General features: G+C 42.5%; 1 protein-coding gene across 1 annotated transcript in view; it reads left to right on the top strand.

Annotated features, from left to right (window-relative positions):
* ADAMTSL1 (ADAMTS like 1) overlaps positions 1 to 13,533 on the top strand; it is a 936,829-nt gene that overhangs the window by 811,274 nt on the left and 112,022 nt on the right. The window contains exon 21 of the mRNA XM_088018750.1: positions 10,068 to 10,195. Coding sequence (XP_087874876.1) covers positions 10,068 to 10,195 — 128 coding nt within the window. The remainder of the gene's footprint in view (positions 1 to 10,067; positions 10,196 to 13,533) is intronic.

A 13,533-nucleotide genomic window follows, 5' to 3' on the forward strand; every position in this document is an offset into this window, starting at 1 on the left:
ACATGGACATTTCCAGCTATAAACATGCATAGGACTAGGCACATAATAGCTACTCAGTAAATACTGTAATGGTGACATATATATTTGCATCTCTGTGTGTGTTTACAGCGTTGATGGCCTGTCCACGTGTGCATCTAGAGACCTAGACCACAAGCAAGGTGAAGCTAAACTGTTCCTTGCTTTTCAGTTACTCTTCATAAATACTGAACACTTACTGGGCCCTCCTATACTTCACCACACTGAGCTGAGATTCAGGCAGAAGCTAACTCCAGTTTACCTTTGTTTACAGTGTAACGCTGGCCAGAGAGTCTCACAAGTAACACTTCCCCACATCTAATATCAGGAGGCTCATGTAATATGGACAGATGTACATTCCGTATTCCTACGTCTGAACCCAAATCCAGAAACAATACCTGTAAGGACACTGCTGACTTTCTTACAGAAAAGAAAATCCAGATTCTCTAAAATTGGCACTGGAAGTCAGACTACCAAATCGGGAAGAAAAGCTGGCTGAAGAGGGATCGTTTCCCTGAGAAAACTTAAATCCTGCTGATAGCCCCGCGCTGACAGAGAAGTCCCGGCTCGCTGTTCAACACTTTGGCCCAAGACTGGGCTGCCAGCCGACATAATATGCATTAGCTCAGCTAATAAAAGGCTTAAAGCATTTAAACAAGACTTTCCTGAAGGTTAAGGGATTTTTCAAAGGAATGCAGGTGAACATGAAGAATCATATGAAACTAGATGCTTTGAAGAAAATACTGATTCCTTCTTAGGGGTGAAAAGTGGCAGGTAATAGTCTATCTATGTGGAGCCCTAGGGAAAGGGCTAATGCCAAGGAATTTCTGCCTTTTAGCCCCTAAGCCTGTCCCTATTTTCCTTCTATTCTAGGTCTGCCTGATTTGTGCTGGTCATGTCTGACTACGCCCTTGGTTAGGAAAAGCAATCCGATGGTGCGTCAGTTAACATAGAGGGCAGCCCACGGTGGTAGAAGGACAATAGGGCTAGAGTCAGAGCAACTTGGGCTGGAATTCTAGTTCTGCCATTTCCTATGAAGTGAGCCTACTTTAATCCCTCTGAACCTTGGTTTGCTCATTAGTTAAGTTAAAAATAATTACACCTGCTCTGCAGAAGAGCAACGGTGTGAAAAACAGGTAATATCTGTAAAGTGCCTGGCACACAATGGATACTTGTACATCAGTATCTATAATTACTGGCATATAGATATGAGGTCATTATGTCACGCCACCTTCCAGGACATCACCAAATAAGGAGCTTTATTCTCATTTTGAGGAACCTAGGAACAACCTAGGCAGTTGTTGAAAGAGTTGAGATAGAAGGGTAGGTAAGAAAACATAGTGTGATGGAGAATTAGCCTAAATCCAGGCAATAGGAGAGGATGCTTATATTCTTCTGACATTTTCTCTGTTGCTATTGTTTCTGGTCTGGTAGAAGAGAGAACTCTGTATGCTCTCCATGCTTATACTTCCCAGTTTTGGACAACTTTCCAAAGTGGTGTTGAATAGGAGATGAATTAAGGAGTACTTGGAAGGCTTTGGCCTGGGCAACACAGAGTATTTACAGATGGAAATTTCTCAGAATGGAAGAGAGAATCAAATGGGAAATGCCTCCAGGGTCAAGATCAGAACCACAGCTGTGAATAACACTATATGTAAAAGTCATAAGCACATGAAATACAGTTTCCAAGTTTGCATAAAAACTGGAAGCAAGGCAGATAGGGAGAGAAGAAACCGGTTTCAGTTTGGTTTGGCTTATTTCCTTTGTAGAACTAATGGCAGTGGAGATGACCAGTGTTTTTCCCAGTTGAAAACTGGAAGAACAGCAAGTCGGAGGAACAGGGGCCATCCCAGTAAATGTGTAGGCCTCGAGGGGAAAAAAAGTATTGAAGGTCAATATAAAGGTCACAGTAGCATCAGAGGACACAAGACAGTGACAAGCAGGTGGCACAAGTGAGGCACTGACTATTCCCTGAAAGTTTAGGGGTTCTCCAAAGATCCCCTCCGTGGTTCATTTATTCTTCTTAGAAAAGTGATCCTAGGAAAAGGCAGAGTTCTGAAAAAAGGGGTTAACATTGTTACATAAGTGAGGCACCAAAACAAACCAGAAGGGAAAATTCTTCCATGTTCTTTGTCCGGGTCAGCAAACTTTTCTTTTAAAGGGCCAAATAATAAATATTTTATGCATTGCAGGCCATGTCCACCATTCATTTCCACCATTGTAGCCCAAAGGCGATCATAGAAAGCATTTACTTTCTCTGGGCATGGTGGTGCTCCAATAAAACTCTAGTGACAAAAGCAGGTGGTGGCTGACCAGAGTTTGATCCCCCTCCCAGGTAAATAGGAAATCAAGTCAGAGTCATTTCATACAGAGGTTGATAGTTCGAAATGAATTACCCAGCTAGCAAATAAAACTACACGTATTAGCAAATTCAAGGTTTCATGAGTTGCTGCAGAGAAAGAAGTTGAAGCGTTTGGCAGAAAGTATTAGGACAGGGTTAAGAATGTGTGGTCAGGTGGCCTCTCCCATTCCAAGAATATTTTCTATACTTCCACCTGGAGCAATCGTGAAGCTTCCAGCATCAAATAACTTTGAGTTGGCAATTACATTAAAAACAGCTAAGGTTATAAAAAGTTGCCCTAGCCAAATGGTGATATGAAACTCTTCATGAACCTCAAATCTCTTCCCCAAAATATCTGTGCAAAACAAAACTCTCTCTTGCAAGTCTCTGGGCTACGATAATTTTTGGTTTTGGAAAAAAAAATTCTTGCTCACAGAGGAGGTCTTCTCACAGCATTCTTTTTTTTTTCCCCCTCCAGCTTCAAGCTATTTAAAATCTAGAATATTCTTGTTAGTGATTACCCATTTCCCTGAGTAACTACAAACTTTGGCATAAATTACCCTCCACCAAAAATGAGGCCAAACCACATGCCTTCCAGTTATTTAAAATCCAGAATATTCTTGTTAGTGATTGTCCATTTCCCTGAGTAACTACAAACCTTGGCACAAATTACCCCCCACCAAAAATGAAGCCAAACCACATGCCTTACTATTAGGTCCCAGCGGGTGCCTGCACATGGTCAGTTTTTTTAAAGGTCAAAAGTCACTCCCCATTCCTGATTCTACCACGCACTAGCTGAGCAAGTTACTTCTCTGAGCTTTTGCTTCCTCTCTCAAAAGCGATAAAAATATCAGTCTAATCACATGACAGTGAGAATAAAATTATGGAAAACTTATATACTTGTCTAATAAGTAACGGCCCCCACTGTCCCTTTGTGGTAGATTGGATGATCCTAATCTAAAAAATTCCTAGGCAGGAAAAAAAACAAAATCTGCATTTCAGGGTAAGTAAAAGTCCTCAGCATCTCCTCCTAGGAATTTGGAGCTGATGTTCTTTGCACAGCTGCCTTTCACTTCACGTATTTGCTTGTAAGCTCACTTTTTTTTCCAAATTTCATTCCTTTATTCTCTATTTATATACTTTTTTTTTTTTGCAATAGCAGGATTCTGGCTTTTTTTTTAAGTGTTCTAAGATTTCAGTATCTGGTTCATAGTGTTAAAGCAGTTAGGAAAATATGTACTTGTACTTACTCAGAGATTTCTGAGTCAAGAGTAGAACTGAGCTGCTTGCCAACCCTGTGTGCCATGCGGTCTGTCTCTGCGCCTCTTCTGTCCCCAGCGCTACCACTAAAGTAAAGGCTCTGCAGCTCACTCACACAGCAGACCCCGTCCCTCCCCATGTGCCTGATTGATGTGTTATTCCTTGAAAGCTCTACATTTCTCAGTCCTTTACCCTTGTCAGAACCGTTCATCCCAACATCCAGAATACATATGCTCGGACATGAAGAGTGAATGGTGATGGCGATGGTCATGTCAATCTCAGCAGCAACAACCTGTGCTTCCATAGGTCTTACCACATCAGGCACTCTGTCTACATTCTTTATTTATTTATTTTGAGGGAGAGAGAGAGAGCACACGTGCTAGTGGGGATGGGGGCGGAGATGAGAGAGAGAATCATAAGTAGACTCCATACCCAACGTGGAGTCCAACACAGGGCTCGATCTCACGACCCTGAGATCATGACCTGAGCTGAAACCAAGAGTCAGAAGCTTAACTGACTGAGCCACCCAGGTACCCATCATCTATATCCTTTAAATACCTGAGCTCAGGTAGAATACTCACAAAAATCCTAGATAGATACTATAATTCTCCTCATTCTATAGATAAGGAAACTGTGACACTAAGAGGCAAATGACTTGCCCAAGGTTACAAAGTGACTGAGTGGTAAAGCTGGGTTTGGGACCCAAGCAGTTTGTCTCCAGCATCTGGGCTCTTAACCACTCTGCTGTATTGTCAGTAGGATCATTTTGAGCTCCACTGCTCTGAAGGTAACTAAACAAGTATCTATTCAGCATGCCAGCCCTGTGCTGAATACTGAGGAGGGAACTATGAAAGAAGCAAGAGTCTCAGCCCTTGCAGTATTAGTTTCCAATCTAACTAAAGAAGTAAGACATTGTAGAGTAGAAAGGGTTTTGTAGTACAGCTCAGAACAACTCTGGAAGATCAGGAAAGGGAGAAATTCTCGTGGACCATAGTAACACGGGAGGTAGAATGGGACTCATTCTTAATGGAATGGCTAACGTGGGGTCCAACACAGGGCTCGATCTTAACAACCCTGCGATCATGAAGGATAGATGGGAGGAGAAAGAGCATGACTTCATCCCCAAGCTTATGAAAAGGAGAGTCAAAGGGGCCACCTTGATGAGAGAAACAAGTTAGTGCTGGGATGTGGGATAGGTAATTTTGCAAATAGGAGAGGAAGATACTGTTCTAAAGAGAAAAGATGTACCTATGATTTCCAGCATCCAGTCCTGTGTTGGGACTTAAAGTGGGTTTAAGAATGCATGCTTGTCAGGTCGATAGGCCTGAGATGGTGCAACATCATGACCCGTGTAGCAGATGGGTATTTCTGTGTCCAGAGCTTGAAGATTTCCTCTTGAAGAGTTCCAAGATGGTAACATAGGTGTCCACCACCTGCATCATTTTAAAAAATACTAATTTGTTAGCTGCATTTGATGTGGAAGCTCTTTTTTTTTTTTTTTTTTTTTTTACTTAGAAAACAGTAGGAATGGGTCTATATACTCCTTTATTTGGTCCTCATAAGAGCTGTCTGAGGTCAGTATTATCCTCCATTTGCCAAAAGAACGTAGAGGCCCAGAGTTGAAAAACTCACCCAAGACATCCACATGCCTCCGTCTCTCTTGACTGAAGTCAGAAGCCTTCCTCTCTGCAGCAGCTTGACATGGTTGCTCATGGAGATCACTTTGAGAGACGGGCCCACACAAGACAGTGGTGGTCATGGTTGAGCCAAGGATTCAGAGGGCATCATGATGCCACCCCACTCACAGAATTGCTAGAGACTTTCTCTTAGACACCCAGAGCTGCCTCCTTTCCAACTAAGAGTACTTTCTCATAGGACATTACAAATGCAGAGGCAACAACTTCACCTCAAGGAGCATATACTTGGTAGGATTGGCCCACGGGCACTTTGTCCAAATCCTACTCACAAGGTGGACAAGGGCCATACTTACATAACTAAAACAATTATTTTTACTCTCGGCCACTCCTTTGCTAGAATGCTTGAGAAGACATGCTGTCACAAAGAAGATCACAAGTAAAGGCCATCAGAAAAGCAAAACTCCTTTCTTTTCTGGCTAACTGTATGACCAGGGAAATAAAGCAGTAAGTTTTAGCTCAGTAAACCAAAAGGGAAGTGGGGTGTGGGTATGGGAGTAAAGCAGCTAGTATTAATATCCCTAATGTGACCACAGGACCATTTTCTATGTAGGCCTTAATTATGCTCCATTCCATGTCCTCTCATTCTCTGATTCCTTAAATTCCAAAACAACCCCAGAGAAATCTTTCTGGTTTTGCTCGGAAAGCAGCACTATGTTTCTGTGTTTTCTGTGTCTGTGCATTCTAAAATAGGCCTGTCAAATCCAAAAACAAAATACAAGCTAAAAGAAATCAGCTACTAACAAATTAAGTTAAATTCATAGAGTAGATGCCTGCAATACAAAGAAAACTTTTTTCCCCCAGGAATCTCTCTCCCTAGATGCCAGGCTAGATAGAGAGACTACAGCCGACCTCAGGCTTCACAGCAAAGCCCTTTGCTTTGTCATGTTTCCTAGAGAGCCCTGCATGGGAACCCTCTTCAGAACTACTGCTCCCCCTGGTGGCAGCCTCCAAACCCCCATCTACCAAAGTTGAGGACATACTAAAAGACATGATAAATTGAAAAAGAGGGGTGCTAGACCAAGAATCTCTATTTCAAATTCCGACTCTACAAGTTCAGTTTTATGAGTTAAATAATTTGTAAGCATATGCAATAAGTGACAAATTCAGCTTTTGTCCCCTGTAGGTTTTGTCCTAAGTTAATATTTAAGACGTTTTAATGAAGGCGAATACTTTATCTTCTGTCTTTGTATATACATTTTATGGAATAAAAGAACATGCAAGTGGTAAATCTCAAGGTCTGGGTTCGTTCCTTTTCACTCCCACTATTCCCATCCTAGTTCAGCCCCGTAAGTTCTCCTTCTCTTCATCACCTCTGTGAGAATATTTTCCAAGCTTCAGACCTGCTCAGAAAGCATTATGGCTCACTCAGTAGCACCCGTGCCCATAAGTGGTGCAGCTACAAAAGCTAACCCCCCCACCTTAAAAAATGGGTGGCTCAGGCCCACTGTTGGGAGTGGGTTTTATACCTCCTGCATGAGATCAGTCTGATATAGTAGTTCTATGGGGGGGGGAGGGGGAAATGACCTGAATATGGAGATCTAATAAATTGGGAGCTACAGAGAATTAGCCAATAGCCTGTGCCCCTCTCTTCCTTTCTGACAATCTTTACCACTCCCATCCTTCCTCACATTTAATTCTTCATTCAGAGCGTCCAACATTACCAAAAAAAGGATCACTGGAAATGCCAAAAAATGGTCTGGAAATTCCTTATATACCTTTTTTCACAGCTTCCTCTGCTGAGTAGGGAAAACCTACTTCAACTGGGTTTGAGAAGTGGATAAGCTGAGATGTAGGAAGGTGAAGGGATTTGCCAGGGGTGACTACTTAAACAATAGCAGGACCAAAATAAAGTTCAGAAGACCGGTATTCTAGCCTCCTGCTCTGAATGTTCAATTCAAGAAAGCTTTCTGTAGGGAAGAGAGAGACGGTGCCAGTTTTAGGGAGACAGCCATCCCAATGGACTTGGGAATTTAGCAAATTCTAATCCCTGCCTTTTGAGTGCAATAAAACTGAGTAACAATGGACTAAACGCAGTCATGATGAGTAGTCAGTTCTACTGAAATTTGGTTAAGCCTACTTTTATTATTGCGTTTGGAAGTCATTATGGACGCATACATGTTCCTGGGACATCATCATGACTTAAATCATAAAGTCAATTTTTAATTTTTTTAATATCAAACAGCCTGAATACCTGAAGAGATTTAGCAATGATAATATAGTTGTTTCTGTTATGATTCTTTTTTAAGATAGTGACATTATTACATAATATTTAGTTTACCAAAGATAAGTGTGTATCGTCATCTTTCTCTTATTAGCTCCTTTGAAATAGACTAACATGTAATTGTTTGAGAAAATTCACTTAGGGGGCGCCTGGGTGGCTCAGCCGTTAAGCGTCTGCCTTCGGCTCAGGTGATGATCCCAGGGTCCTGGGATCGAGCCCCACATCGGGCTCCCCGCACAGCGGGAAGCCTGCTTCTCCCTCTCCCACCCCACCCCCCTGCTTGTGTTCCCTCTCTCGCTGTGTCTCTCACTGTCAAATACATAAATAAAATCTTAAAAAAGAAAACTCACTTAGCATTTAATGGATGTGTGAATGAGTGAGTGGATGAGTTCTACCACAATCTCTCATGGCTTCTCTCCCACCCCTCACAAAACTTCAGTTCCATTTCAGTGCCCCAAAAACTTGACTCTCCTCAGCAATTGTGGTGATGGTGTGGAATGGCACTGACTCAAACACAGACCATCCAGAAACTTCCCTTCAGCTGAGGTTTTCTGTTTCCTTCCCCATTTTTATCAGAACTGCATAAGTAGATTGAAGACTGATACATGTAAGCCTTGCTTTTCCTCTTTCCTGCCTTCCCTCTGCCAAGAGGTAAGAGTAAGCAATGCAATTGGCTCAAGGCCAAAAATGGAGTTGAGGAAGCGTGACGTTGCCAGATTGGTTGCCCACCGCAGAATAACTAAAAGCTGATGAGAGGCAGTGCCAACGTGTCAATAACATAGAGTCTGGAGAGGACCCAGCAAGAGAGATAGTGAAGAAAGGAAAGAGTTTTATAGTGGGGAGAACATACTGCTGGGGCAGGAGGTTGGACTCCTAGTCTTAATTTCACCACCAAGTCTCATGAGTTCTTCTGACATTTTCATGCTTTCCCTCTCCCCACCTTTCCTGAAAAATGACCCCTGTTTCTAGCTTACGTTCTGAGGGTGGATGTTAACATGATATTAGGTGAATAGATCTTTGGGCCTTTTGAAACTAAGGAGGTGGAAATTATCACAAAGATGGAAATGACTGACTCTAGAAGCCCATAAGCCACCTGTAAGGCATTGCTGGGCCATTGTGGTTTGCTGACCTAAGGCCCAGGCAGGTCCAGGCACTGGATCTCTGAGCTTCCAGTCCTCTCCTCCTCCCTGCCCCCTCTACATTCCCACCTCCACCTATACAATCCAGTTGTCATCAGCCTCATCAAGTCACTGAGACATAAACTTCAAGTCATCATTAGTCACTAACCTACTTAACTGCCGTGATGTAGCAAGTGGTTCTTAGAAATGGCATAAATCCAAAAAAGAACAAAGGGTAGACTAAGATTGGAGTGGGTCTTGAAGCTCTTGCTAGGCACTCCCAATGTGATGCTTGTAATTCTTTTCAGGGAAAGCAAAGTGTTGGAACTAGATGGTGATTATTCTGGAATTTCTACCATTGTCCTGAAGGGCAGGTTTTGCCTTCATTTTACTGGGCACCTTCTCTACAAAGGGTCCTTTATTAAGTATTATGGGAAACCACAAGATCTGAGTTTTATACCTCATAATGTTTACAGACTAATGAAGGTAATAGATTTAAGTATGACTACCTAGAATTGAGATGTAGTTAGACATACAATTTCCTTCAAATGTATGCATCAGGATCCTCTCATCACTATTGGATTCTTGGCTTCCTCTCATGCACCTCCAAGCCTTTACTCCAGATGCCTTTCTCCATGTCTGGAAGCTCTGCCTTCTTTCCACCATCCAACAAAGCTCTATTCCTCCTTTATGATTTTTCCTTCTCCTTAATAGGCCTTTCCCAAACCCATCTGCACCATTCATTCCAGCCTCCCCTCTCATCCGTGATGTGGGTGTTAATATGTATTCAGCAAACATACACTGTCTACTCCAACTGGTATTTTTAGATCAAGTAATCAACAAGTAATCAACAAGCGGCATAGGCAATCAAAAATCTCATTTGGGGTGGCTCTCAGAATCACATCAATCAAAGTGGCAAGAGAGCCTGGGTTCCTGAATGTCACTGTGGCTGGTTTGTCTCTGTTTTATTTTATTTTATTTTTTTAAGATTTTATTTATTTCTTTGAGAGAGAATGAGAGAGAGAGAGCACGAGAGGGAAGAGGGTCAGAGGGAGAAGCAGACTTCCCGCTGAGCAGGGAGCCCGATATGGGACTCGATCCCGGGACTCCAGGATCATGACCCGAGCCGAAGGCAGTCGCTTAACCAACTGAGCCACCCAGGCGCCCGATTTGTCTCTATTTTAAAACAGGGTTCCAGGGGCACAGAGGTGGCTCAGTTGGTTAAGCGTCCAACTCTTGATCTCAGCTCAGGTCTTGATCTCAGGGTCATGAGTTGAAGCCCCATGCTGGGCATAGAGCCTACCTTAAAGAAATAAATAGAAATAGAAATAAAACAGGGTTCCTTCCTGCCTTACCAGTATTGAATGCCAAAAAGGAGTCAACTGACCTCATCCGGTCTCCATTTTTTCCTCCAGGATTCTTCTGCAGCCAGATGATTCCTTACAGATCCTGGCACCAGTGGAAGCTGACGTGGGTTTCTACACTTGTAACGCCACAAATGCCTTGGGATATGACTCTGTCTCCATTGCCGTCACGTTAGCAGGTAATGTGAAAATCCTGTGTGGTTCCATTCGGAATGACCCTGTTTTGAGTGGGTGCCTATGATGTGGCGAGCAGGCCCGGGAACACGTAGATAAATGAGATTCAAACCCTGCCTTCAGAGAGATTATAACGTATAATTCCAATTAAATGGAGATGAAGGATACAATAGGAGGTAGAATGAAATACGTGGTATAAATGATAACCTAAGAGTGTGCCAGGACATTCATTCCATCTGGGAGATTTGTAGAGTCAGAATGGGTGGATTTCGATAAGCAGAGATGGGGGGAATATTCCAGGAAGACAGAACAACATGAGCAAAGGAGCTGTGTACAAGTAAGTAACATGTTCAGGAACATGAGTCGTGACCTGAGACCTTGAATGCTCGCTTGGGATCCCGTCATTTCTCCTTGTTACCCCTGTTGCAAAGAAGACTTGAAGACTCACGGGCAGTTGGAATTCCACAGTCATGGTTTGGAGCAGGAGTGTTGTTCTCTCCAATTCTGTTTTATTTCAACCTCTTGCTCTAATGCACCTGCCAACACTTTCCCTTTATCTATAAAGTTAGGCAAAACATTCTGCACATGGTGATTTAAGAAAAACTGCAGTGCAGAGTACAGCATCTCCCAAGGTTGTGGTCTTGTCGTCATGGACTTTATAAAAACTTCTCTTAATATAGGACACAAATCCTTGCCTTTGAAACTAAAAAAGACCTTAGGTACCAACTGTACCAGTGCCCTCATTTCTTAGAGGCCGGGTCCTGTAACCTGAGGTCATGTAACCACCCAACTAGTTGTGGAGATAAGAAGGGAACTGAGGCCTCCTGACTCCCAGCTCATTGTTCCTTCCATTTCCCCAGTGATCCTACCAAAGTGGGGTCCTTTTTCGCAGATCTGGGCCATGCAGTCTTTTTGGTGGTATGTGGCATGTGTTTGTATTTATTTTTTTCAATTGCTGCTCCCGTCAGATGATTCAGTAGATGCTAGAAAAGCCAACATCACCCCACACTAACCTCATCGGTCCATGCTGGGATTATGTTGTCACACTATTCTCTAGTCACACATGCTACTCCCTTGCATATCTGTTTAGCAACAGCATTTCTGCCCATGACCTGAGGCCGATCTGGAAAGGGACCTTTAGCAGGAGGCTTTCCAGAGAAGATGAAAGTCAGCAGTGAATAAGGCAAGCGAAGATTGCCCTGGAGTGGATTAAAGACTGATATTATTAATGCCTATTTTTTTTTGAGTGAGCAGAACATTTGCTTTCCTCCTAATGTATTCCAGTTACAATCGTTATTCCCCTCTTTATACAGAGTCCAGATGCTCAGCACCAATCTCGTAAAAGCTCTTCTGCTTTCCATACTCCAACCTGCCTTTAGCAAGGGCACTGCTGACATCCTTCCAATTGCTGGCAAATGGTGGCTCTTACAGGATTAAGTCTCTTGTTTATATTTATCCAGATATGGTTCAGCTCCATCACAGACTAAATACCCTTTGTTCACCTGAATTTAATACGATGAATGGAAACCTGTCTGGAATTAAGTAAGGCAATTGTAACATCAGACTTGTCTTCAGCTCTTTGAAGGAAAGCTAGTGGAGGCTGCCAAAGTGTTCAAAGCCATAAAAGAGAGAGCAGCCTAAGAGGTACTGAGGAATGGGAGGAAAGGGGCTAACCGATGAAGTAGGTCACAAACACCACACCTAGGACCTAGGGGACTGGGTCGTTATACTTCAGTACTGGGGTTTGTTCAGATCTGCTGATGAGTCTGATAGTCCCACTAAACATTAAGGCTCAAAATGTGTTTTAATATGATGGCTTGAGATTGGATTTGTGTCTTTACCTGGGATTATCATCTACACCTGTGGCATACCCGCTACTATTCTAAGCACACCTTCCGCCAAGTATCATGGGACATTCAGCAATAAATAAGGCCTGAGTTTTGTGCTCCATAATGCTTACATACTACCTAGAATGGAGAGAGAGTTACAATTTCCTTCAAATGTATGCATCAGGATCCTGTGTAGTGGTATATAAAATACCGCCCTAATATATACACTACATTTAAGGGGAAAATGAGTGTCGAGCATTTCTAAATTTGTTTACCAATTATGCTGCTTACCTTGAACAAAGTCTATAATCTCACCGAGTTTTCGTTCTCTTCTATAAAAATGAAATCAATAATATCTTATAGGATCGTTGTGAGTTAAATAAGATGGCGCTTAGCCCCATGCCAGGCACATAGTTCACACTCAGTAAATGTTTCGTTTTCTTTCTCTAGCTTTTCTAAAATGAAACACATCCTGAAAGCAATTCTAAAATGTGTAAAACATTAGTCCAACTTGGCTTCCATGTATTTTTCATTATAAGTCTTCACACTGAAATTTTTCAAGTATGGCCTTAGGAACTGATTCAGCTCAAGTGCAGTCTAATCTTCATGGTAAATCTCTGTGCTTCTGTACTTCCAAAAACATTGCAGACTTTTTGTCTTGACTTCTGTATGGATGTTAGACCAAAAAGGGAAAAAAAAAATCTTTTTGAGGGTCAACATACTCAGGTGTGCCCATGATTTTGTAAGGAAGGTATGAACTTTGGTCTTGCCAGTGTGCCCGAGTTGACCAGAGGTAGGGAAACTTGTTCACAGTAATTCACAAGAGCAGGTAGAGTATGACAGTTAAGCCTGAGGGCTCTGCAGCCTCCTAGTCTGGAATGAAATCCTGGTTCCGTCACTTCCTGGCTATATAACCTCGAGCAACTTCTTTGCTCTCTCTGCCTTGGCTTCTTCATTTGTAAATGGTGATAAAAATAGATAAAAATAATACTCGATTCAGATGGTTCCTGTGAAGATTAAATACATTCATATAAAATGCTTATAATTGTGCACTCAATATTTGTTAGCTATTATTATTGTGAGGATAATGCATAAAACAAAAGCCAAGTTATTTTTACAGTAGAGGAGACTCCTTTTCAGAGAGTAGAACGCTCGCAAGGCCTTTGGAGGGCACCTCACCCTCAATGTCTCCATGCCAGCCCCGGAAGTTGGATTAGCCATCTGGAAAGGGCTGGACTTCCTAGATTCAGAGCAAGGGAGATAGATTGTGGTAAGGAATATTTCACATGGGCCTGATGAACTCTCCACAGCCAGACCTCTTCCACTGAGTTACCCCATCCTCTGGATTGGCTGTGTTGACAATTCTGCCTCTCAGATTCATTTTAGGTCCATTGCTACTCTGTACACAATTTTTCTTTAAACATGTAAACACCATTCAGCTTCAGACATGCTCTTACAGCCAAACCCTTTCTTGGTCTGCCTTCTTTGGGCCTCTAAAATATTGTCTTTGGTAT

Source organism: Eumetopias jubatus, unplaced genomic scaffold (assembly GCF_037043125.1).
Source record: "Eumetopias jubatus isolate StellerSeaLion01/CBP00866 unplaced genomic scaffold, mEumJub1_p1.0 scaffold_15, whole genome shotgun sequence".
Classification (NCBI taxonomy): domain Eukaryota; kingdom Metazoa; phylum Chordata; class Mammalia; order Carnivora; family Otariidae; genus Eumetopias; species Eumetopias jubatus.